This window comes from Apteryx mantelli, chromosome 3 (genome assembly GCF_036417845.1).
Source record: "Apteryx mantelli isolate bAptMan1 chromosome 3, bAptMan1.hap1, whole genome shotgun sequence".
NCBI classification, from domain to species: Eukaryota; Metazoa; Chordata; class Aves; order Apterygiformes; family Apterygidae; genus Apteryx; species Apteryx mantelli.
In genome coordinates this window covers 103,732,224-103,758,315 of record NC_089980.1, presented here as the reverse complement: position 1 = coordinate 103,758,315, position 26,092 = coordinate 103,732,224, and the positions used below count along the sequence as shown (strand labels likewise).

At 39.1% G+C, this 26,092-nt stretch overlaps 1 protein-coding gene across 1 annotated transcript in view; it reads left to right on the top strand.

The window, feature by feature from the left end:
- MYO6 (myosin VI) overlaps positions 1-26,092 on the top strand; it is a 130,562-nt gene that overhangs the window by 67,827 nt on the left and 36,643 nt on the right. Inside the window, exons 11-18 of the mRNA XM_067294094.1 lie at positions 1,407-1,587; positions 4,758-4,902; positions 17,616-17,773; positions 18,896-18,987; positions 19,556-19,628; positions 22,260-22,387; positions 23,497-23,592; positions 25,724-25,897. Of these exons, the coding sequence (XP_067150195.1) occupies positions 1,407-1,587; positions 4,758-4,902; positions 17,616-17,773; positions 18,896-18,987; positions 19,556-19,628; positions 22,260-22,387; positions 23,497-23,592; positions 25,724-25,897 (1,047 nt within the window). The remainder of the gene's footprint in view (positions 1-1,406; positions 1,588-4,757; positions 4,903-17,615; positions 17,774-18,895; positions 18,988-19,555; positions 19,629-22,259; positions 22,388-23,496; positions 23,593-25,723; positions 25,898-26,092) is intronic.

Sequence of the window (26,092 nt, the reverse complement as noted above, 5' to 3'; positions counted from 1 at the left end):
GGTTGGGAGCTTTTGCCTCAATTTGCCTCAAATACGTATTTATTATGGTCTCTGTAGTGAAGGCAGTCTAGGTGCTCTTTAGGCATAAAGTATCATAACTCATTTATTCTTGCCACTGGAAGATGGACCTGTGCAACCTTCTGTCACTTACTTGATTTACAATCTGGTGTTCTGTCATAAAATGAGTCCTCTAATGGATTTGATCTGAAATAAGTGTTCATCTAAACTAAAAGATACTGAAAGAATGATTCTGAAAATACATATTGGACATTAAATAGTGGAACAAATGATGCTGTAATAACTGTATGTTACAGGCATGACAATTTGAAGAAGGAATAAAGCATCACACTTCAGTGACTTTAAAACTTAGTCTAGCTACTTAAATAGGAAGTGTATTGCATTGTCTAGGTATTTTAGTCAGAAATTAATATTTGCTCTGTGATTTTATGAAAAATAGTATTATCTTTTATTTAAGAAAGTAACTGGAATAGTCAATTAATACTTAAATTATTTTTGTGTTTTTCTTATCAGGAAGATGAGGTGATCATTTTACATAATTAAGAAATGTAGCTTAATTTTATTGATGTGTCTAAATGCTGTGTGAAGTGAATTTTTCAGATGCATGTGTTTTGTTTTGATAAAAATCACGTTAGCTCTTTGATATTAACTAGGCTTCTATTTAAAGTTAATTATGAAATCTGTTTAGTTTAAAGCATTTTAATATCATTGTAAAACTCAAATTAGCCTGTGCATGTTCGGTTAGTCTTTTGATTGCATGCAGATACTTTACTATCTACTCTTTGAAACAGTTCACAATCAAAATGGCTTTTGATGTATTTAAATTAGGACAATCAGCAATATGTTAAATGAATATTTTAAAACCTAGGTGGTATTCTTTTAACCCTTAGAACTTTGCAAACAACTTTACTGTTTCTTAATCCCCAGCAAAAATTAACAAGCATATTTCTGTAAACAAGTTTGTTTGGATACTCATTCTTTTCCATTTCTGATTTGCCTTGTACTCTTTTCCCATAGCTTGTCAAACCCACTCTATCATCTTACTACAAGCACTTTAGTCCTTCTTTCAACTACTACAGGAAGCTCTCCTCAGTATAAGTGCTTCTCTAGTTCCCTTAGCTCTTCATTTCCACTGCTGACTGTCCTGTATTCCTCTGTCCTTAGCTGTCAAACTTTCCAACTCTGCTTCAAAGTATCAAGAAATTAAAACAAACTAGAGTACCTGCAAAATTTGTATTGTATGACAAACTCTAATGTCTTTCTATTTAGCTTGTTTTTTGCATGCCTTTGTATGCTTTTTGTCATGCTTTATTTTTGACTGGAAATAATTGTTTACATTTTCTTGAAAATCACTTGCTGAATTGTTGGCTTGCCTTGTTGTTTTATAGTACCTTAAAGCAGGTTCCTTGAAGGATCCACTCTTAGATGATCATGGAGACTTCAACAGAATGTGCACAGCAATGAGAAAGATTGGACTGGATGATGCAGAAAAACTTGATCTTTTTCGAGTAGTGGCTGGTGTTCTACACCTTGGAAATATTGATTTCGAGGAAGCTGGGAGCACTTCAGGTTAGATGAAACATAAGTTATTTTCTGCAAAAGTAATGAAAATGTCTCTCGATACAGATAATTCCTTTCCGTATGAATTACTGCTTTGGAATACTGCCATGCATTCAAGGGTAATTCACCCCATTTTGAGGTTTTTGACCTCAAGGTCAAAAGGTTATAACTTTTTTGAAGTTATACTTCTTTGCATGCTCCAGAAGCAAGTAGGCTCTCACTGAAATAGCTCAAGAAAGTGCTGTGTGCAAAGTTTGTATGAAGAAAAGAGACATTTTGTTTCTTGAAACTGTACTTGTATTTTTTTATTTTATTATTATTAAAATTCAATTTCTTGATAATGTCACAAAAGCATCATGAAATTAGAAACTCTGTCTGTATGGAAAGGCATTATGTCCTTTGACTTCCAAAAATATCTTCTTTTTAGTATTTTGAGAGGTGAGGAAAAGTTACAATAAAAATGCAGGTCAATGTAATCTTCCTGATTTTAAGATATCATTTGCAAAACAAATTGATATGAGAGTAGCTGGGGCTGAGTAGTAGAATGCACAGGAAGGCTGAGGAAGGGCAATGAGTATTTTGGGAATATTTACCTTATTATTGAAATCAGCTTTTGTAAGTTGAGAACTACTATTCATGTGTTCTTGAAGGAACTGAAGAAACTCCCAGTCTGGGCATACTATGAAGAAGACTGGTAGAAAAATTGTTTGTGTAGATCTTTATCTTGAGTTGCCAGATGCAGTATAACTAGTTCATTTTAGTCCTGTTTCCTGTATGAATAGATACTGCCAAGCTTGTGTAGAGTTGTTAGAAAGGACATAAAAAAGGACATTTTAAATAACATTTTGAATGAGGAATTTAATTATTTTTAGCCTTTGGGTTTGCTATCTACCAACTCCAAGCACAGAATCATCACGGAATCATTCAGGTGGAAAGGGATCTCAGGAGGTCTCTAGTCCAACCTCCAGCTCAGAGCAGGGTCAACACTGAATTCAAACCAGATTGCTTAGGGTTTGTTCACAGGGTTTTGAAAACCTCCAAGGACAGAAATTCTACAGCTTCTCTGGGTAACTTGTTTCAATGTTTAATCATTCTCACAGTGAATTTTCTTTTTCCTTATATCAGATCAGAATCTCTCCAGTTTCAATTTATGATCTTCCCATCTCAGTGAAGATTATTAAATTTAGCATATTAACATGAATGAATCTGGGAAGATGTGAGAGTAGGGAAGAAGGCTAGTGGATTCACAGGGCTAGGCAATAAGTTGGCAGAGAGCTTTGGTGTATGGGCCTTCTGAGATGGGATTTGAGGTTGGATAAAGGTACAAGATTTGATGGGGTGGAAAAGATGCGAGTATGAGTGGAGAGGGTGTTTCAAGAGGCCGAGAAAGGAGGAGAAGGGGAGCCACAGCAGGTATGGAAGGTCTGAATTTAGAGAATGAAAGGAGGACCTAGTGAAGTTTTCTCTGTTGGCTTTAAATGTCAACATTCATATTTTATGGAATACATAGGCTCTTAAAATGTTCATTGAAAATACAAGCCTTTTTCTACTCCCACCTTGTATGGGTGGACACAGGTGTTCATTTGAATTGCTCTAGGAGGGTAGCCTGTATGTTTTGTGGAAGTATATCTGTACCTGAAGCCCTTAAAAGTTTTGCTGCTGCTTCAAAAACCCGGGAAACGCCAAACAAAAGATATTTCTGACAGTGGTGTTTCAGTGCTGTACAGATTACTTTCTAAGACAATACTTGAGTTTTTCACAAAAGCTTTAATCTTGGAAGGACTCTTTCCTCCCTGTTTCAATAAATGTCATTCCACAGTTAATTCCTTAAAGTAATGAATGACTAGTTCTTTATCCCTTCTGGTCTCTTCACTTACCTGTAGCAATAATTTTCCTGAGAATAACAGGAAATAGATGTTGTGATCCTGGCATATGTCCTTTGTTTAAGAGTTACGTTTTGTTGAAATGTTTGAGTGTTTTAGTAAAAGATTTGTGAACCTGTAGTAGTGTGGGATAAGCTCTAGTGGTAAGGTTATAGAGCAGAACAGAAAAAAGCACAACTTTGAGCTATTTATCTAGAAAAATGTAGATATCAGTATCTGAAAAAGGATGTGGAAGGAGTTTGCCATGCCAGGCACTGTTATTGGTCTGTATAGCAAAGAAGTCTGGAAGATTACAGGAATATCTAAATCCAGAAAGGTTAAATTACTATAGCAAATTACTAAGTATTAGCACTTTTCTCTACTTCTGTATTTGTGGGATAGTTCTCTCTTTTAAAGCAGAATTTCCATTAGCTTTGGAACAGTGTATGTTTAGAACAGTGTTCTCAAACTACAGAATTTGATGCATAACTTTCTTTTTGAGAAATGACTCTTCATGTCTGTAACCTGTGAATTCATTTCCAGATGCAGACTTCCATTCATTCAAAGTTGCTATTATTTCTAGTTCTCATGGCAAAATTGCTGCCAGTTCCTCATTTCCTAGAATTTGCTATAAAAATGCCAAATTTGCAGCTGTTTCATTAATGTAAGAAAGTATACTCTAAAAAGAGTGTTGTTTGTTTATATGCTATTGGACCATTGAAAGGCAAAACCTATCCATTAGGTCAAGCTCGAGTGTCCTTTGCAGAAATATGGATGGAAACCTTTGAGTGACACCAAGTTAGAGAACTTCATTCTCTTTTGAGATTTATTTGAAAAATCAAATAGTATTTAAAAGTGATAGAAATATATTGCAGAATGGCAAAATCTTGCCTTGCAATGCAGTGTATTTTAATGTTCTGTACTCAAAAAGAAACATTAAATAAGATCTTTCAGTATGTACATTTTAGATTTCTGAGCAAATCATGTTATTTTATTATTACGTGTGCTAATTTAACACAGAGACGGAAGCTATGTATTTGCCTAAATGGTACACTGAATTAACTGAATTGTGCTTGCTTACAGCTTTTGCATTGTTTTAAAAGCATCTCTGTGTGTAAAGCAGTGTGTGCTATTTCACACAGAGGTTTTCTTTATTGGTACTGTTCTTTTGCGAACCCTGATCAACTCTGGGTGTCAGAACCGTGCCCTGTATTGAAAAGCAGGCTCGCGGATGCTGAAAGCCAGGTCAAAATCCGCGCTCTTGCTCGGGAGCCTGGGTCTGGTGCCTCCGTAACGCTTTGCGCCCTGCTTCCGCAGGCGGCTGCACGCTGAAGAACCGCAGCGGGCAGGCGCTGGAGTGCTGCGCCGCGCTGCTGGGGCTCGACGAGGACGACCTGCGCGGCAGCCTCACCACGCGCGTCATGCTCACCACGGCAGGGGGCGCCAAAGGAACGGTCATCAAGTGAGTGCCGCGCCGCCAACGGCCGCCAACGGCCGCGGCGGGCCTGAGCCCCCCCCCCCCCCCCGCCCCCTTCCCCTCCCGCTGCCTGCACAGGCAGCCTCGGGCGCGAGTCTACCTGCGAGCTGTCCCAGCGTCGGTGTTTTCCTCTCCTTCTGTAGCAGTAGACTTCTGCTTCTGTGCCGCTTTGTTTCGGAAGCTGTCCCTCATCCTTGCTGCGTGGAACAGTAAATAACAATCCAGTTGTGACACCAGTTTTCACATTTGACTCGGGAGAATCAAAGCGGGGAAGTCACAGCAGCTTCAAGAATTAAAAATAAAAATAAAAAAGTGCTAGCATGTTTATCATACCACTACTAAAACAAACTCTTTATCCCAGGACTGCCCTGTGCTTTGAGCTAGGAGCCCCTTAGCAGAAGGCCCTTCCCCTCCCATCCCACAAGGCAATAGCTCATTTGAGGTAACCGTTAAGGATTTGTGTGTCCAACCTGGTGCCAAAGGCTTTGGGCTGTGCTTTGGGAACCACCACCTTAGAAAATTCCTCCCTTATCCACATGAAAAAGGGAAAATGATCAGAAACTCCTGCTTGACCATTTGCAAGTATGAGCTGAGTCACAGTTAGCAAAGGGCAGTTAAGATGACTACTTAATGGGGTGTAGAGTGCGAAAATATGAGAGTGTAGCAGATCAGTATCGTCAGGCCTTTCAAAATAGAAACAACTAGTTGTGTTTCTCCGCTATTTAAGCGATGGTGATTTTGAACTGACAATTATTAACAGAAGTTTGAGATACACAGATCTATTTATCTGTATTTTTAACTAGCTAATGTGCATTTGTAGACACTTCATACTCAGGCTTGCTTGTTTTGTTGCTATTTGGTCACTGGGTTTTTTTACCTTTATTTAGAAGAATGACTGTTTGTACAGTGTTTGACAAAGATGGTCTTTTGGGGGGAAGAAGAGCAGCTTTGAACATGTCACCTTCACCTTTTATAAAGCCTCTTATAAGCCAGTGAATGCATTGTGAGGCCAAAGAAAATATAGTAGTAACCCTGTTAAATTCCTAAGTTACACAGCAAATTAGATATGTTAATAGATTAACAAATACTCTGGAGGGATGCTGATGCTGTTAACTAGTGTGCCTCAAGAAATTCTGAGGATACTTTGATGCATCTGTCTTGTGGAGGCTGCACAGTGTAGCAGTGACTACTGTCAGGTGGCATTAAGGTCTGGGATGCTCTAACTGGAGGGTAGTAGAGAGATGATAGTTGCAGCCCCCTTTGTCCACCTTCCCGTATTCACGCTTCTTAGTGTCCTAACGGTTTTCAACTCTTCTGTGGTTGTCTTCGCAACAACAGGTGATAAATTTCTCTGCATTGCCACTCGTAATTCTTCTTCAATCAGGTTTGAGCTTGTATTGTTTAAACACGACCACAAACACTAATTCAGAAACATGCTTCTTCTTGCTGTTGTTGGTAAACAAACATTTAATCAAAATCACGAAGTTAATCATGTTTCATAGAAACATAAGAATATTAAAACAATATAAATTTAGAGGAAAGGTATTTTTTCTGTAGGTATTAAGAATAACTCATTATTGGAGTAAATAATAATAGTGACCTTAAAAAAGAGTAATTGTCCTTTTTTGCATTAACTTATATCTTGACAAGAAGCTCTTATCAAGGTAACTTTGTAGGCACAGAAATCATATAGTGATTTTTTTTTTTTCTGTACCCACATGGACAACAAATAATTGCAAAGAACATGTTTAGAAATGATACTGATCATAACATTCTAATGCCCATGATAGTTATGACTTTTTAAAAACTGAATTGTATTAAAATGGTTGATTTCATAAACAAAAGGAAACTGTAGTGAAAAAAGTTTAGCTTCCACCACAAGTTTTCTACTATTGAGACTGATCCTTCTAACACATAAGCTGTTAGGGATGCTAGATAAGCTGCAAGCAACTGGATAGCAGTTGGTTTTCTCACTATGTCTTTTCAATATCTGTCTTTTTTTTCCTGGAGTTTAAAGAAAGCATTGTATCGAAACTAACTTTGAGACAAACAGTTTTGAGCAAACTAATTCTCTGTGTTTAGCAGAATGTGTTGATCCTTTAGTTAGGAAACTAATTAATACTCACTTCAGTCATTGGAAGAATGCACAGGAGTTTCATATTGACTAGGGAAACAATCAGGTTGTTTTGGCTTCACTGAATTGGAAATATAATTAACTACCTGTATTAATACATATAAGTTCATTACATCTTTTGCATGTTTTAACATTTGTTATTTCTGTTATTTGAAGCAGATTATTTATGTTTTGTGGTACTAAGTATTTGTTAACTTTTCATAAACTCGTGGACTGAAACAATAGATAACCTTGGACTATCTCTGTGGCTACAAGTTTAAGGTAAACTTAGCAGGTGTTAGTTAATGCACTTTTAGGTCATCTCAGACTTATGAGGTGAAAAGTTGATTTTTGAGCACTTCAGAGCTTTGGCTTCCTTAGTCCCCAAGGGGATGTAATGGATTTGAGTAATGAAGGTTTTCAATGGTCAAGAGCTCATTCTGTGAAAGAGAAGTAACCTTGATCTCTACCTAATTCCAACTGATAATACTAAGCTTAAAGATGGTAGCTGTAGTGGAAACACTGCTCAGTGCCAGCTTCCTGCAGGGTGAAACGGCCAGGATCTGCAGGGTGAAACTGATCTTCCTGGCCAAAATTTGAACCTAGTAAACCATTGGTGACAGACTTGCCTGTGCTCTTGGAACATCATATCTTTTAAGGGAACACAGAATATTATCAGCTCTTCTGAATTAACTTAGATTCAGGAATCTTAAGTTTATTATGGGTATGTGCTGTTGGTCCAGTACTACATTATTACCAAGTAGGTAATCTCAGTGGTGTATTTCTAGCAGGTTCTTCGGCGATCTGCTTATTTTTGTAGTTGGGAAGAAGAGATATTCAAGAGTTAGAACTTCAAATGATTGCTACTGAAATGGTTACAGTACAATGAAAAATGTTAAGTAAGGATAGGGGAGGGATTATTCTGCCTTCAGTTAAAAGCTCAACATCCAGATCTCTTTGTAATATTTTAAATAGTGTTTTTTCTGGAAAATGGTTACAGTTTTTTTTCTTAAGTTATTAAAAATACAGGGCTCTTAATCATTATCATCTTGCCTTATTACCAGCTGCTATGGAGAGTGATAAATTACTCTTTTCTTTATAACAATATCTACATGTAGGAGGACTTGGGTTTTGCAGGAAAAATTAAGTTTCTCTTGTGCGCAATATTTTCTGAGTTACTCTTGCTATTTGTTCTCTTCCAGACCATGTCTAAACTGATAGCAAAATCTTTGATAAATTAATCCAGCAGAACCTTTAGCAGTATTACAGATACAGTTACAGCAGACAATTATATCCCATAGAGTACAGGTGACACTTGTATTAACACATGGCAGAATGAGGTTTGCAGGTTTTGAAAGATCGTAACTGTGTCACTTACTTCAGCTTGTGATCCACTATAATTGCTGATCTTTCTCTGCTGTCTGACTGTTCATCTAGTTATTCCCCATCTTGCATTTGTACATTTGAATTCTAAGTATACCACAGCACTTTTTTCTTTACGGAATTCAGTCTTGTGGATTTTTAGATCATTTCTTCAATTTATCAAGATGATTTTTATATGCTAATCTTGCTTTCCAGATTTCCTGCTTTCTTTCTTAGCTCAGTATTATCAGACTGTTTTATGAAAATACCTTTACTTCGTAATTCCCATTTAGTGAAAGTGTTAACTAGAAACAGAAGGGTTCCTAAAAAAAAAAAAAAAAAAAAAAATCACTTTCATGTTATATTCAGATGGCACCTTACTGGAAATGCCTTCAGTGAACTGCTGACTGACTCTCTGAGAACAGATCAGTTCTGTCTTTTGTGCACATAACATAAATAAAGCTTGTCTGTATAGTTTCCTTTTGAGAATGTTGGGAGGGAAGTATCAAAAGCCTTGCTACATGAAGATGTATCACATATACTGCCTCCCACTCAGCACTTGTCAAGTGACCCTGTCAAGGAAGGTTTCTTAAGAACAAATCATCTCTGATGCTTGGTTCTTTTTACTATCTCACTGCATCTGAGGTATTTACACATAGCTCTGATTTGCTGTGGTATATATACATACGTATAATTTCTGTTACAGCTTCAAATTTACCTTGGATTATGAATGTAAAGATCTTATCTGTTTAGCATATTCATGCTAGTAAGCCTAGGACATTACACACTTTAGCAGTGTACTGCTGCAAAAGTCTGCATACACAAGCAGTTATGTTTTTGTGCCAGCAGATCTTTTCCCCCAGTATTTTATTTTGTGGATGGCAAAAAAGATTTCAGAGTACTCCTTCCACCATCTGAAAGGATTACTTCATTAAGCCTCTTTCTCCAGCATTTTCTAAACTTGTGCAGCTAAAAGCAAACATATGCTAATAAATACATGCATAAATAATATCTTCTTCCCGTGTGGCTTACTGCATGTGCAAGGAAGGTGGATGGGACAGCTTTAGATATTTATTAAATAACCAGGTTGTGCTACTGTAGCCTGGTTTAGAAATGATTTGTTAAACCTCTATGTGATACTGATAATAATCAAGTACATTGTTTTATTTTTTTCCAGCAGCCCCAAGAGCTGTTCATTTCATTTCTTTTCTTTCTTTCTTTCTTTCTTTGGGACTTTTTGTGTAAAAGTAGATCATGTGATTGCTAATAGGTCACAATGAATAAATAGCTCAGCTGAAATTGCTATGCTCAAGAGCATAACAAAAGCTTTGTACTGCTCTGCACAATAGAGCCACCAAGGAGCAGTGGGAGGGTGGTGCTGAATACTGTCTCTGTGGATTTATTAAATACTAATATGCAGTGGACTGCCAAGGAGACTTGACAGCTGCACTAAATTTGTCTGTCCTTTTTAGTCTTCCAAAAAGAGCATAATAATCACCTGTTGGCTGAGGTATTTGCTGTCCATGTACAGTTCATTTACAGAGAGAAATAATGTGGTGTTATTCAAAATCCAGTATACCTCTTAAACTGTAAATGCGCTGTACTACTCCCTTATTCAGCTTCACCCTTTCCATGAAGATTTTCAGACAGAACTCCATCATCACAAAATAGATTATTTTACAGTGTGAAACATTTAACTAGCATCATTCCATGTCCTTCTGCTTCTTTTGGAGTAGTACATTTTCTACCAAAATGCATTTTTGTGGTAGTACTGAGGTCTGTGTTGAAAACACATTGGAAGGCTAGCCAAAAGTCAAACTTTCAAAATTTCTGGATTTATTTCTTTTGCAGTCTTTAGAACTTTTTTTTTCTCAAATTAAAAACACACTACTTCTATTTTTGAATTACGTAGGCCTTTCATTAGGTAGGGTTATTCATCCAGACTGTTTCGTTTGTGAAGTAGCAGTCTGGTTGGTTGGCAGTGACTGACGGACATTGCTTCACCTGTTCTTTCTCCCCTATTTATTGACAACCATGGACAGATTTACTTGGTCTGGATAAATAACCTGAATAATGTTAAATGATGGAAAATGTTTGGGGACTGGATAGAATTGTCCATAGGATAAATTCAGCCTACGAGAGAGCTTCACCTAGGCCTTAGACTGTAGATCACTAGAAACCTTCCTGAAGAAATTAGTATGAAAATCAGATACGTTTTTGTGTTGCTGCCTTACCCAAATAGCTGGAAAATGGTGAAAAATTTCTTCCCTGTTTCTTGCAAGCGTGTGATGGAGGAGATGGGAAAAAGTGAAAGAGAGGAAGGAAAGGTATCTTCCTGTACAGGAAAAGATAGTTAGTTCTTTAATAATGTTCTCCTATATTCTGCTAGTTCAGTGCAATTTTAGCGTTATTTTGTGGTTATGTACTTTCAGCTGTGCAAAACACATTGTAGGGTTAACAGAGGCAGTGAACAGACACAGCAGTTTGCAGAGGCAGCGAACAGACGCAGCAGTTTGCGCAGCAGTTCGCGCAGAAGGGCGCGCGAAGGAACCTTTGTTTCTGTTCCCTGTGGTGTAGGTTTCCTCAAGTATGGTCGTGACACGCCGCACAGCGCGTTCCCCAGTGGCTGTTGGAGTTGCTGTGTCAGAGGCTGTGACCCAGACCGACCCTCTGACAGTAGATGCGGCCCTACAGGTCTCAGGCTGCAGGGAGTGCTTGGGGCCTCTCCGGGAGGCCTGGGCTGGCAGCCAGCTCTCCTGCAGGAGGTGTGCTGCTGTTGGCGAGTTGTGTCGTCAGGTAAGGGAGTTACAGGAGGAGGTCAGTAGGCTGCGCAGCATCCGAGAAGATGAGCAAGAGATAGACAGGGTATTCTCGGAGACTGTGCAGCTCCAGGAGTCCCAACCCCCTGCAGCAGTGGAGTTGCCAGAGGGCTCTGTGCCGTGTGAAATGGTACATCATAACACCGTAGAAGACTGGAAACTGGTCACTGCTCGTGGGAGGAGAAAGGCTCCTACTCCTCCTGAAGACCTGAAGCTGAAGAACAGGTTTAGTGCCCTCCAGGATGAGGAGGAGATGGGCATGGCTGCAAGGGAAGTTCCTGGGACAACAGACCCTGTGCCGTGCTGGATCGCCCGGAAAAAGCGGCGGGTGATTGTTGTGGGGGACTCCCTGCTACAGGGGAGGGAGGCATCTATCTGTCGACCTGACCTCTTGTCTAGAGAGGTTTGTGGCCTGCCAGGGGCTCGCGTACGAGACACCATGGAAAGACTGCCAAGGCTCGTCCATTCTTCGGACTATTACCCACTGCTGCTCTTCCATGTGGGCGCCAATGACACCAAGGGCAAACTGGAGACCATCAAGCAGGATTTCAGAGCTCTGGGGATGGTGGTCAAGGGTCTGGGAGCCCAGGTCATCTTCTCCTCAATCCTGCCAGTGAGGGGGATGGATGAGAGGAGGAGGAGACGGACTTTCCAGGTTAACGACTGGCTGCGCCGCTGGTGTTGGCAACAGGGTTTTGGTTTCTACGACCATGGGACCCTGTTTGAAGATTGACAACTGATGGCAAGAGATGGGATCCACCTCACGAGGCGGGGCACGCGGGTCTTTGCCAACAGGTTGGCCAACCTGGTAAGGAGGGCTTTAAACTAGGAAAGATGGGGGAAGGGGAGAGTTATAGTGCCAGGGTAGTTGGCAAAAGACTGCTCAAGTCAGGATGCCTCCAGCAGGTGAATGCAGCCAGGGAAGTGCGCATGGGACGTGGCTATGGAGGATCCTCTTGTATCCCTCCTGGGAAACCTGCATGCTCGATCACCTCTCTGAAATGCCTGTACACCAATGCACGCAGCATGGGGAACAAACAGGAAAAAGTAGAGATGTGTGTGCGGTTGCAGGGCCATGATCTCATTGCCATTACAGAGACATGGTGGGATAGCTCGCATGACTGGAGTGCTGCCATGGATGGCTACGTGCTTTTTAGGAAAGACAGGCCAGGAAAGCGAGGTGGTGGAGTTGCTCTTTATGTGAGAGAGCAACTGGAATGTATTGAGCTGTGCCTAGGGGTGGATGAAGAGCGAGTCGAGAGCTTATGGGTAAGGATTAAAGGGCAGGCTAGCATGGGTGACACTGTTGTGGGTGTTTACTACAGGCCACCTGATCAGGAAGAGGAAGTCGATGAGGCCTTCTACAGACAGCTGGAAGTAGCCTCACGATCCCAGGCCCTGGTTCTCATGGGGGACTTCAACCACCCCGATATCTGCTGGAAAGACAACACAGCTAGGCGCAAACAGTCCCGGAGGTTCCTGCAGAGCATTGGTGACAACTTCTTGACACAGGTGGTGGAGGAGCCAACAAGGAGAGGTGTGCTGCTGGACCTGGTACTAACAAACAAAGAAGGACTGGTGGAAGATGTGAAGGTCGGGGGCAGCCTTGGCTGCAGTGATCATGAGATGGTGGAGTTCAGTATCCTGCGAGGAGGCAGCAGGGCACCAAGTAGGATCGCAACCCTGGACTTCAGGAGAGCAAACTTTGGCCTCTTCAGGGACCTACTTGGAGGAATCCCATGGGTTAGGGCCCTAGAAGGAAGGGGCGTTCAAGAAAGCTGGTTAATATTCAAACATCACTTCCTCCAGGCTCAAGAGCAGTGCATCCCTATGAGTAGGAAGTCAAGCAAAGGAGGCAGGAGACCTGCATGGATGAGTAAGGAGCTCCTGGCAAAACTCAAGCAGAAGAAGGAAGTATACAGAAAGTGGAAAGGGGGACGGGCCACTTGGGAGGAATATAGGAACCTTGTCAGAGTATGCAGGGATGTGACGAGGAAGGCTAAGGCCCGTTTGGAATTAAATCTGGCGAGAGATGTCAAGGACAGCAAGAAGGGCTTCTTCAAATACATCAGTAGCAAGAGGAAGACTAGGGAAAGCGTGGGCCCTTTGCTGAATGGGGTGGGTGCCCTGGTGATGAAGGATACAGAGAAGGCAGAGTTACTGAATGCCTTCTCTGCTTCAGTCTTTACTGCTCAGGCCAGCCCTCAGGAACCCCAGACCCTGGAGGCAAGAGAGAAAGACTGGAGAGAGGAAGACTTTCCCTTGGTGGAGGAGGAGTGGGGTTAGAGATCATTTAAGCAAACTTGACACCCACAAATCCATGGGCCCTGATGGGATGCACCCACGAGTGCTGAGGGAGCTGGTGGATGTCATTGCTAAGCCACTCTCCATCATCTTTGAAAGGTCATGGAGAACAGGAGAGGTGCCTGAGGACTGGAAGAAAGCCAATGTCACCCCAGTCTTCAAAAAGGGCAAGAAGGAGGACCCAGGGAACTACAGGCCAGTCAGCCTCACCTCCATCCCTGGAAAGGTGATGGAGCAGCTCATCCTGGAGGCCATCTCCAAGCATGTGGAGGACAAGAAGGTGATCAGGAGTAGTCAGCATGGCTTCACGAAGGGAAAATCATGCTTAACCAATCTGATAGCCTTCTCTGATGGAATGACTGGCTGGGTAGATGAGGGGAGAGCAGTGGATGTTGTCTACCTTGACTTCAGCAAGGCTTTTGACACTGTCTCCCATAACATCCTCATAGACAAGCTCAGGAAGTGTGGTTTAGATGAGTGGACAGTGAGGTGGATTGAGAACTGGCTGAATGGCAGAGCTCAGAGGGTTGTGCTCAGTGGCGCAGAGTCTAGTTGGAGGCCTGTAGCTAGCGGTGTCCCCCAGGGGTCAGTCCTGGGTCCAGTCTTGTTCAACTTCTTCATCAATGACCTGGATGAAGACACAGAGTGCACCCTCAGCAAGTTTGCTGACGATACCAAACCGGGAGGAGTGGCTGATACACCAGAGGGCTGTGCTGCCATTCAGAGAGACCTGGACAGGCTGGAGAGGTGGGCAGAGAGGAACCTCCTGAAGTTCAACAAAGGCAAGTGCAGGGTCCTGCACCTGGGGAGGAATAACCCCATGCACCAGTACAGGCTGGGGGCTGACCTGCTGGAAAGCAGCTCTGTGGAGAAGGACCTGGGAGTGCTGGTGAACACCAAGTTAAGCATGAGGCAGTAATGTGCCCTTGTGGCCAAGAAGGCCAGTGGTGTCCTGGGGTGCATCAGGAAGAGTGTTGCCAGCAGGTTGAGGGAGGTGATCCTCCCCCTCTACTCAGCCCTGCTGAGGCCCCATCTGGAGTACTGCGTCCAGTTCTGGGCTCCCCAGTACAAGAGGGATGTGGCACTACTGGAGCAAGTCCAGTGAAGGGCCACAAAGATGATGAGGGGACTGGAGCATCTCTCTTATGAGGAAAGACTGAGAGTGCTGGACCTGTTTAGCCTGGAGAAGAGAAGGCTGAGAGGAGATCTTATCAACGTGTACAAGTATCTGAAGGGAGGGTGTCGAGAGGATGGGACCAGACTCTTTTCAGTGGTGCCGAGCGACAGGACGCGAGGCAACGGGCACAAACTGAAACACAGACAGTTCCATCTGGACATGAGGAAAAACTTTTTCACGGTGAGGGTGCCAGAGCGCTGGAACAGGTTGCCCAGAGAGGTTGTGGAGTCTCTTTCTCTGGAGATGTTCAAAACGCGCCTGGATGCAATCCTGTGCAATGTGCTCTAGGTGACCCTGCTTGATCGGGGGGTTGGACTAGACGATCTCCAGAGGTCCCTTCCAACCTCAGCGATTCTGTGATTCTGTTAGGTTTTCTTTCTTTCCGTGTGTTTCTGTTGAATACTGTGATAATTCATATTAATAATAGGGTTTTGTGCCTTCTCTGGAACTCTACATAATACTGGTACAGTTTATTTTTTGTAGAATAGAGCTATTTTGTAACTATATGCTCTAGAAGTATAACTGTTTCCCATGTTGTTTAACGGACTTAAAAACAATAGAAAGCATAAATGATTTTGTCATATTGTGTTATATAATACGTCTGCAGCTGATGTGGGAATTAGCATTCTGATCTCTTAAACATATCAGAACGTAAAGGTACCTTCCTTCTGTTTATAAGATTTCTGTTGGTACTTGTTACCCTAAGATAAATCAACAGATACTTAGTGGAAGACGAGATGGTGTTAAAGCTAATTACTATCTAATGTAATGTAGCTGCAGGTGTCCTTAGTGACTGGAGTCTCTAGTTTCCTGACTTACCAGTCTCAATAGAAAGTGATCTCCAACAGTCTCAGGTTTCTGCTTCAGAAGTGTCATCTTTGAAAATTACAGAAATAGCAATTGTGAGTGAGTTTAGTGCTTGTGAACCCTGGGAAGTCAAGGAAACGGTGCAATGCGGGTAAACTGTGTAGTGTTGGTTTTCCTTACGTGACCTGCCAGTTCTTGCTACTCCGGTGTAAAGAAAACAACCTGGAGGGGGCGACAGAGCAGTTCCGCAACTGTGACATCTTAAACCTCTTAGGTTGGGGTTACCAAACAGTTTAGATAAGAGTGACTTTTTAAAGGTAGGTTCTTGCATATTAGAAAGGTTCTGTACTTGATTATCCAGCACCTTACCAGAGCAGTCTGTCCTTTGATCGAATACTAATTGTTACTGTAGCTGTGGTGGTCGAAGGATATGAGGGGCAGGTAACATAAGGAGAAGTAATACAGGATGTTATATGGGGAGAAGTGATTTCTTTTAAGCCAACTGATTGATGTATTTAGACAAAACAGGAGAGCTTTCAGCATACAGCTGAAACCATCATCCAGGATTTTTCATGGCATAAGAGGACTGGTGTGATTAAAAATCTTGACATTCCCCCTGTCCCTTTCTGCAAATTATATTAGTTTGTTTAGTAAAGGCTGTCTCCCTAAATTTTCTTTTTTTGATTTACTTAAACATTGGATATATCTGTATATCATGATACAGTGTTGTGCAATGCCTTTGTGTACCCATGGTTGTTCTGGTAAGAAACTTAAATTATAGACCTTCTTTCTGTGTGTAAAATTTTGATAATGTCTGATCAAGGGGCTGTCAGTGTTTCCGTTTAATTTTTTCTCTCTTTGCTTTGATGTTTTTCACTGACATCTAAAAATCCTTTGGAGAGTTTTGATCTTTGATCAGATTCTGTTCTGTGGAGGTTGCTGGGAATTTTGCTTTTGAATTCTTTGGCAATTTGATAAAGATCTAAGTGCAATTTGTGATCATTTTATAAAGCTCAAAGTTCATTTTTGTTGGGAGTCTCATTTCTCATGCTTCTCTCATGCTGTTTTTTCAACTAGTTCCTTAAAACTTTATCCATGAATGAGTTGTCTTATTCTGCGGACTTTTAGAGGTACTTCCTGAGCTGTATATAGTATAACTTTTTTGGTACTCTTTTTGTAAAACTCAACCCTATTTAAAAAAAAAAAAAAAGGAAAAAAAAAAAGTCATGCAGAACATATTTATCCAGGAAATGGGCTAGTTAGATGTGCTTTTAAATATATGCATTCTAAACATGTTCCTTCCATAGTGACTTCATGAAATAGCTAAATTTATATTATAATTTATATAGCTAAAATATATGTTTATATTTGCCTGGTATTCCTACAGTTTTGTCATGCATTTCATAACCTTTGACACTTTGACTCAGGTTTTAAAAACAGCTAACAAAGATAAATGCTAAACTGGGATATAAACTTATAATAAATAGGCCCAGTGCAGAGTAAAAGTTTATAAGTCAAGAGGGGAAAAAAAGGATAAATTCTCAGCTGTTAAAAGACCTCTTTTTCTAGTGAATAAAAAGAATCCTTATTTTGAGGTTGCATCTAGCTTTCACCATCAGAACACATACTCCTTATCTTCACTTTCTTATTTCTGTTACCAGTTAATTTGCAGCCCTATAGTTTCAGTTATAGCCCTTATGAATACATAAGGTCAAGGTTGTCAGAGCAAAACTGAAATTTTATTGTATTTGTTAAGCTTTTATTGTAATTAGGCAGATCATAACTAACGTTGAAATATTTTTGTAGATGGGACTATGTGTATTTTAGATGTCTTTGTCTGTCTGTCATCAACATAGTTCTGATATTTCATTCATGTTTATTAGATCTATAATCTGCATCTCACTGCTAGGGAGAATAGTGAAACATTATTCTTACTTTTTACAGGTAGAGTAGTTAAACAGTCTTGCCACATTAGACTTCTACCTGGGTCCAGAGCTCAGGTTTTTGTGTCCTAATTCACAAGAATGGGAGAGGCTCTTTTTAAGTTTAGGGCCTAATCTCAAGTATTTTAGAGTGAGGAATTTTGAAACTTAACATCTGTATTTTTGTTCTATAGGGTACCCTTGAAAGTGGAACAAGCAAACAACGCTCGTGATGCCTTGGCTAAAACGGTGTATAGTCATCTCTTTGACCATGTAGTAAACAGGGTAAACCAGTGTTTTCCATTTGAGACTTCTTCTTTCTTCATTGGCGTTTTAGATATAGCTGGTTTTGGTAAGTATACTTCAAAAAATTCTTTTTTTCTAGTTGAATATTATTGCCACCAAAGATTCAGTGATAAATTTTAAAACAGAATGTGGTAGGGTTTTGTTTTTGGTGGTGGTACATGAGATGGGATATGTGTACTGAGGAGGATATCCAGAGAGCAGACAGTGCCTTGTTTTTCCTGAGATATGGGAATGCAGAGGAGGTCTGGAGCTTCTGCTGCTGACCTAGCAGTCAGAAGTGTTAGTATGAAACTAGACATCTCTGTAAAGATTTGTGATTCCTGCAGTGCCTGGACAGATGCTACTTTTTCTCCTGTGGTCATTCCTATACTGTTTTGAAGCACTAGAAGTTTGCTACTCGTTTTAACAGTAGCAGCTGTTACTCAGTACTCTGAGGAATCTGTTTCTTGATGTTGTGTTGATTAAAAAAAGCGGGGCTGAAGTGCTTACGCCTACTTTCTTTGCATAGAATCTTACTGTGGCCACCTAGTAAAATTAGGAAAGGTGTTGAATGTGCACACTGTTTTCATTCAGTCCTAAGAAGATCTCCACGTACTGATTGACAAGCAAACGAAGTCTTTGAATTAAAATTCCTGGGGGATGTTTCTGTAAGAGAGCTGGACTGCAGGTTTCTGGTTGCTTCCTGGAAGTGGTGGGCATTGATGATTCCCATAAAGCTGGTGGAGTCTTAGGCTCCTTAAGATTCACAGTAGGGCATGTTTGCTCGTGTGCTGAAACCCTGCTAAGGAAGGTAGTCCAAGAACGGTAAAAAGAGAACCTTTGGTTTTGGGGTCCTTAGGGCTATGATGTCAAGTGCCAGCCTGTCATAACACGGATGCATGACTGTGTATATTGACACAGTGTCATTTTATGGTAGCATCTCGGTTAGATTTGCTAACAGATGTAACTGACTGTTGTTGTGTTAAGAGATATGGATCTACCTCAGTGTTTTTACAAGACTCTCTTATATGCAACTTGAAAATTTGTAAAAGCTTTTATTTATTGAATGAAACACATGGATCTGAGCACACCTTTAAATATTTACACTCTGAAGCTTTTCGCACTTACTGTGTAATATAAACTCTTGGAACACTGGTTTATCACAGAAGTTTTAACTTCTGTTTTTCAGAATACTTTGAACACAACAGTTTTGAACAATTCTGCATTAACTACTGTAATGAAAAGCTGCAGCAGTTTTTTAATGAAAGGATTCTGAAAGAGGTATGTTATATTTTGTTATATCTGAGGGTGTTGATTTTTTTTTTATTTTTTTTATTTTTTTTTTTTAGTAAAATAGCATTTTCTGTAAGATTGCTCTTTCTGCTCAGGTTAAAAATTTCAGTCGACAAATTGTGTCTTTTTGCTGTGTGAGATCAGGTTAAGCTAGAAAAGAGTATGACCTTTTGACAACCAAAACTTACTCTCTTGTGTGTGCACGCGCACACACACACACACACACATGTTCACACTGTCTCTTTCTTTTCTTTTTCTTTTTTTTAAATCATATTCAAACAAGAAGTCCTACTCCAGATATGTTTCATTAACATCAGGCATCGAAAAACTGTTAGGAACATCTACATCTGTGTTTTCATTGAGCATATAATTAAGGAATTGAAGCTGGAATATAATAAGCTGTGTCAGAGAAATTTAAAATACATATTTATTCATGCTGTATATAACAATGATGTCTTCATATTTAGTAAGAAAAAAAAACCTTTCTGGTGGATAAAAAAAAAACATATGGAGAGTGGTGTTTTCTGTTTCACAATTATTATTCATTTTTGTTCAGGAACAAGAACTTTACCAGAAAGAAGGCCTGGGGGTTAATGAAGTGCACTATGTAGATAATCAGGACTGTATAGGTATGTACTTCTTGAAATATCAAACTGTTTGTTAATATCAGGGAGTGCAAACTTTAAAGTAGAGTAGACGAAACATAGGTAGCACTAGCAATTTTATGCTTCTAATGACCGTTGCAGCCTTGTGAATTCTTCCTTAGACCTTATTCTTGTATATATGTTTGTTTGAGGTTGTTTTTACTTGCAGTCGCAAGATTGGGATCTTGTTATATCCCAAAGCAAAGTTCTGAATATTGCATCTTTGTGTGTGTGTGTAAATTTGTAATGTTACAGTTTCAGTTGGTAATGGAGCCATGTTGTCCTACAGTGTGTAGTAACTGCAGTTGGGACTTGTGAATTTCTTTTGGATTTTCCAAGAAAACTAATCAAAACACACAAAATAGGATAAATAAAGTGGGTTTTTTTGTGTGTGTGTGTGTGGTGTGAAACGATTAAAAGCAAAGAAGGGTTTGAGGATGTCTCGGCAGGGAAAAATCCCATGAATTGCAGTCCCACCCCCCACGCACACACACACTTGAGACAATCAGTAAAGGGGGGGAAAAAAGTATAGACAAAAGGTTGTAGGTTTTACTGTTGGTTTTAGATTTGCACAGATTGATATATCAAAGGCTTACGATTTTTTTTTCTACTCTCAGCTTGTGTTCTCCACTTGCTGTATTGTGAACAGAACGGATTGTGCTTTCACATTTACAGCAGTTTGCCTGTAGTAGCTGGTGTAATTCTGCGTAGAGGACTCACAGTGAGAGAGTGCAACATCTGTTGCAAAATGTCAGGTTCTTCTGAGTTTCTGTAGCTCTGCTCAAGAAGTTTTCGCTTTGTCAGGTAGGACTGTGCAGTTACTACCTTTGAGTTAACTAAAGACAACATGTGTCAAGCAAAACTATTGGCCATCTTGAGAAAAAGCAGTAGGAAGGCGCCTGGAGGAGGGAACAAAAGCGTAGCAACAGTAAATATGTGACTTTTATGAATGCAAACTGTATCTCATCTGGTGGTTTGATAATGGCTGTATGACCCTATTCCCCAAAATATTGTGATAGCTCAGAGACTGTCATGTTCCCATTTAAAAAAACAAAAATAAAACAAAACTTTTTTCTCTCATGCGTGTTTGTTTTGAAACATATCTGAGAACCAAAAGCATTTTCTCTGATGCCTGTTTGAAAAAATAGGTCTTACTCTTAGGAGGAAAATGGGTCATGATTTGTTTTTTGCCCTCTTTCAGGTTGTTGAAATTGTTGCCACAGAGTCATCCACTAGCCACAGAAGTGGTTTGGGCAGTTGACCTAAGAACAGTGGCAGCAGAGATGCTCTGTCACCCAGTCATGACCCCTTTTGCTATTCTAGCCAACATACGACACTGCACTACAGATTTCACACATTTCTACGTAGTATGACTTATTCCTAGATAAGCTAATAAAATTCTTGCCTAACTTCACCCCACCATTTGTGCCTTAATTCTCTTTTTGCATAGTTAGGAAAAAATGATTTTCTACTTCCTCTTGGAGCGAGTGAGAAATGAAAATGTTGTTTTCCACAGATTTTTTTTTTCTTTTTTATTTAAGGTGTTGGGCCAGACCAGCAATAGCAGTGAACACATAAAAGTGTTAACCGTCTCTAGAGAGAGGTGTATTATGTTGACATGAAAATTTTTTTAATGCTATGGAAGAATTTTAAAGATAGTAATTAGCATGTTTTGATGAAATAGAAATAATCTCTGAAGCTAAATTCATTTTATATTTATTTTATTCATCATAATATCATTTAATATACACTATATGCATAAAATATATCAATAAAATGAATTATTCCAATTTTATAAGCATAAATTCTTTGGATCAGTGTTGTCTTGTGTTTTATAGCCTCATATTATAAGATCTATTATATGAGCTCATAGACACTGCTGCAGTACAAATATTAGTCATTTTTTCCTTTCCTCATAAAAAAATGGGTAATAAAAATTCCTCTTAAAGAACAACTTCTTAGGTGATATGGCAAAGTCTTTAAAAGCTGCAAAATGCATATGTGTCTGATAATTTCCAGAGCATAAATTTCTGTGTCAGCTTTCAAGTGCTTTTGTGTTTGTACGTGAAAAATCAAAACAATACTCTTGTAAAAAGTTTTGAAATTAGCACATTATGCTCAGGTCTGATCCATCTTTCTTAAAATAAAATGCCTTTTGTTTTTTCCCTTGGGTCCTGCTGTGAAAGAAAGTATGAGCCTTTTTGTGCTTTTAGATTCAACATGTGGCAAAACATGGATGAAAAGCTTAAAAAAAAAAAATCAGTATAAGCAATTATCCCATAAAGACCTATGCCCATACCACAAAAACATTTAGGCATCTTTTGGGAGTTAGATGACTGGCCATGAAAGGACCCAAAAGGTTCAGTATTTGTGTTTCTTGTGTTAAAGTTGGAACTTCTGATAATGTGTATAGAATATTGATTAAATCAGCAATTCCAGTAGGTAAAAGTAGTTTACGGTGACTTTGTTCCTTATGCTAACAGCTTCACCTGGATACAATTACACAAAACCAGTTCAGTAGCATTTTAAACTTGTGATGTTCATGATCTGATATGTGATTATTAATTGAATTTTTGTAAACATTGTTTTTTTGTTTTGTTTTGCTTTTACAAATAGATTTGATTGAAGCAAAATTAATAGGTGTACTGGATATTTTGGATGAAGAAAATCGTCTTCCCCAACCAAGTGACCAGCATTTTACTTCAGTTGTGCACCAAAAACACAAGGACCATTTCAGACTCTCTGTAAGTTTATTTATGTTGTCTGTGTTGTTCTAATAAAAATGAGTTCTCGGAACATTTGATAGTAACACTTCAATTTAATGAAAACCTTTTCTAAGATATCCCAAATTGCATCAGTTTCCACAATTTGTATTGTTTTGTCAAGAACAAGTTTAGACATAAGGTTTGTTGAAAAGTTCACTGAAGGCTTGTTAAGTCTTGTAGACATTCTAATATCCTGCTGAAAGTGCTGTCGTCTGTCTTCATCTGTACTTGATGTTTATTAGCACATAATGCATAAAGAAAATAAAACCACAATTTAGATTATTTTGTATCGAATGAACTATTTTGTTGTTCCTTTCCAGTATTGCTTGTTTTGGAGAATATCTAACTGGCATGAAGTGTCTAGCTGGCACTTCAGATGAAAATGAGGAACACACCAGGAAAACTTTTGTGTTGTTAGTTCTTTAACGTACAGCACTCTGTGGAAGACTGATGCAAACCATGGCTATTTATGTACATGACTTCTGCTGAATTGCAAAAATATATGAATGTTAATTCCCTGCTGAAAAAATGCAAACAAAGGGAGCCAAAATAAAAGTTGTTATCCACTTTTACCTTTCATAAATTTCCACCTAAGCTGCTTAACTAGATTCCTGTGCAATGAAACATTCTTCCCAGTATATGTATGATCAGCTAGCTGGTTGCCTTTTAAAGATAAAGATGGTAAAGATACCATCCAAACCTGTATTTTAAACTTCTATTCCCAAATCCTATGACAACATTATGCATCAGCCTGTAGTCAGCTAGGGAATGAATGGAATAAAAATTATTGAATAAATGGGGGGAGATTCAACCATCTGGTCTCAGCAGTCTTGGTGAGTTTTATTTTGAATTTGAGGCTCATTCAGATTTGAGGTACCTAAGGGTATGAATGGGAATGAAAATAGTGTTTGTTTTTGTTTTTAATATCTTGTTTTGAACTGAAATGGTGGTGGTCATCACAATTATACAGCAAGAAGTGTCATTTTTAACACCTAGTACTCCTGGCAGAAACATGGTGTTGTCCCAGCAGTAACTTCTCCTCACTGTTCAATGTAATTCTTCTTTGTAATTTTACTTTTTAATTACAGATTCCGAGAAAGTCTAAATTGGCTGTTCACAGAAATATCAGAGATGATGAAGGCTTTATTATCCGGCATTTTGCAGGAGCAGTATGCTATGAGACGGTAATTTTACTTAACAACAAAATCAAGTCAGCTAATTTTATTATGCTTTATAGTATCTTATTTTTTGAGTTTAGAGGCTACAAATAAAGTACTTTTTCATCCAAAGAGAAATTCAAGAGATGATTTGTATTTTAGCTTTGAATCTAAATTTTGTGATTCATGACAGAACTGACATTTTACTTTAACTTCTCAAATTACAGACTGTTCTGTTGAGACGTATCTTATACAAGTGCTTGTTACAAATCTATATTTAGGTAATGGTGTCAATATTAAATATATTGATTTCATGGTCTGCTGCAAAATCTTATGTCAACAGAAGTTTGCATCTTGGGGAAAGGAGTGCACCATATGATGTAAGTGTTGCACTTAACAGTAACTTTCAGAAGCATACTTCTCCACAACTGTTTATTTTTATGTTAAAAAATCACTTTTTTTTTTTTTTTAGTATTTTCCATTGCTGCTTACAATAGAATTATTCATGTAAGGATATGAAATATCTGAAATTGTCACCCTGAAATACGTTCTGGATTCTTGCACTTTTATATGACTATTCATCATACGAAAACATTGAAATGTCCTAAACCAGTAACTAAAACAATTTTTTAAAAATTATGCATTAAATATGAATAGCTGAAAATAAGAGTTGGGGGGAGGGGGGAAGGTCCCTAATGCTTTGTTGTTCTCGTCTCTAACTCCAGTGTGTAAAAGACAAGCTATTTCCAAAGCTGGTTTTTATCATTTGAAAATGGGGACTTTCACAGTACTTTCTTACTTTCTTCAAAATACTCTAAGAATGATAATGGTTCCTATGCTGTTTTGAAGTAGGTACACTGTGTACATCATTTTACAGTTAAAATTGAGGTCTGTGTGCTGCCTAAGTGATTTTTGAGGTAACACGAGTCAATATCAAAATAATAAATACAATTAGAAGACTTACAATTAGAAAGAAGCATTAGAAGAATTGTTCTAAGTGCTCTGTGTTAAACTGTGTACCTCATCAGGATACATCAATAATGCCTTCACGATACCTGACAAGAGTCAGAGATGCGCGCACAAGCTCTGCTCTCAGAACCAATCAGATATGAGGCAGCTTTGATCCAGAAGCTATACTAATATGCTTCAGTTAATTTATCCTGCCCCTCAGCGTGACTTACTTAGCTTAGGCTGAACAATTTCTGGACCGCAGCTGCCTTGTACCTTACCAGTTCTTTCTTTCTCCTTCTCTGTCACTGCATTTGTTGTCGTGACAACTCTCACAATCTGCTTTGTGGTGAGGACGCTCACGTGGCTGCATTCGTATTCCAGTCTTGTGTTCTCACAGTCCAAGTAAATTTTGTAGGCCTTTGTTCTTTCATTCCTATCAGCACTGAAGCTTTTTATGGGATGTATTGGCAAATTTGTATTTTTCTTGTTCAAATTAATTTCATAAATGTTCATAGATGCCCAAATCACTATGAAAGTTGCACCAAAAACTATTAAGAATTTTGTTGCGTGAAATTGGATATAGGTTTCTTGATCTCTGGAGTTCAGTTTAATGCTTTGCTACTGACTTTTTAAAAGTTAGCTGATTTAAATAAACCAGAGAGGTATGGTTTGTAGGAAGGGGATAATATCTTTTATTATACCAGCTGTCCTTAAACAGTCATAATATAACAGTACTACTGAAATAACTGTTCATTTTTCATTTCATTTGCCAAAACTCTAGATGCACCAGTTAGTGTGCAGGCTAGTTCTTGTTTCACAGCAAATCTTAAATGATTTTATGAGTGATGAAGAATTAAGCTTCCCAGAACTCCCAAGTGACGAGGTGTTGAGAGCTGGAAGCGGAGATGGGGAGTATAATCATTGGCAAAAGCACAACTGATTTCTTAAAAGGCACTAGACCTTGCCTTGAGTCTCATGATTCCATCAACATCCTTCAAATTTAAAAATATCTTTTCTCTCTGTTGTCATTAGTGTTTTGCGTGTCCTGCTGAAAAGTCATTTGAAATAATATACAAATATTTATTCCACAATTCTAGCTGATTTTGAGTTAAGCATGTAATTTTGTTTTTCTTTCAATTTTCTTTAAGACATAACTACTTAGGGTTGTGAAACAAATGTGCTATTATTTCTTGGGTTGTCTTTTCAGACGCAGTTTGTGGAGAAAAATAATGATGCTTTGCACATGTCCCTTGAATCTCTTATATGCGAGTCCAAGGACAAGTTCGTTCGACAGCTGTTTGAATCTAACACTAACAACAACAAGGATCCCAAACAAAAAGCAGGAAAACTTAGTTTCATCAGTGTGGGAAACAAATTCAAGGTAAGACAGTACAGCAAAGAATCCATTTTCTTCTAAAATATGCCACTCATAAGTTATCTGAAATAAGTAGAACCTAAGGATGGGAGAACTAGTGGTAACTTGAGATTCATACAAAGAAAATTCTTTGAAGCGTAAGAAATCAGTGTATTCAAGTTAAATGCTACCCATTTCTGTCAAAAAGACATTTGAAAATAG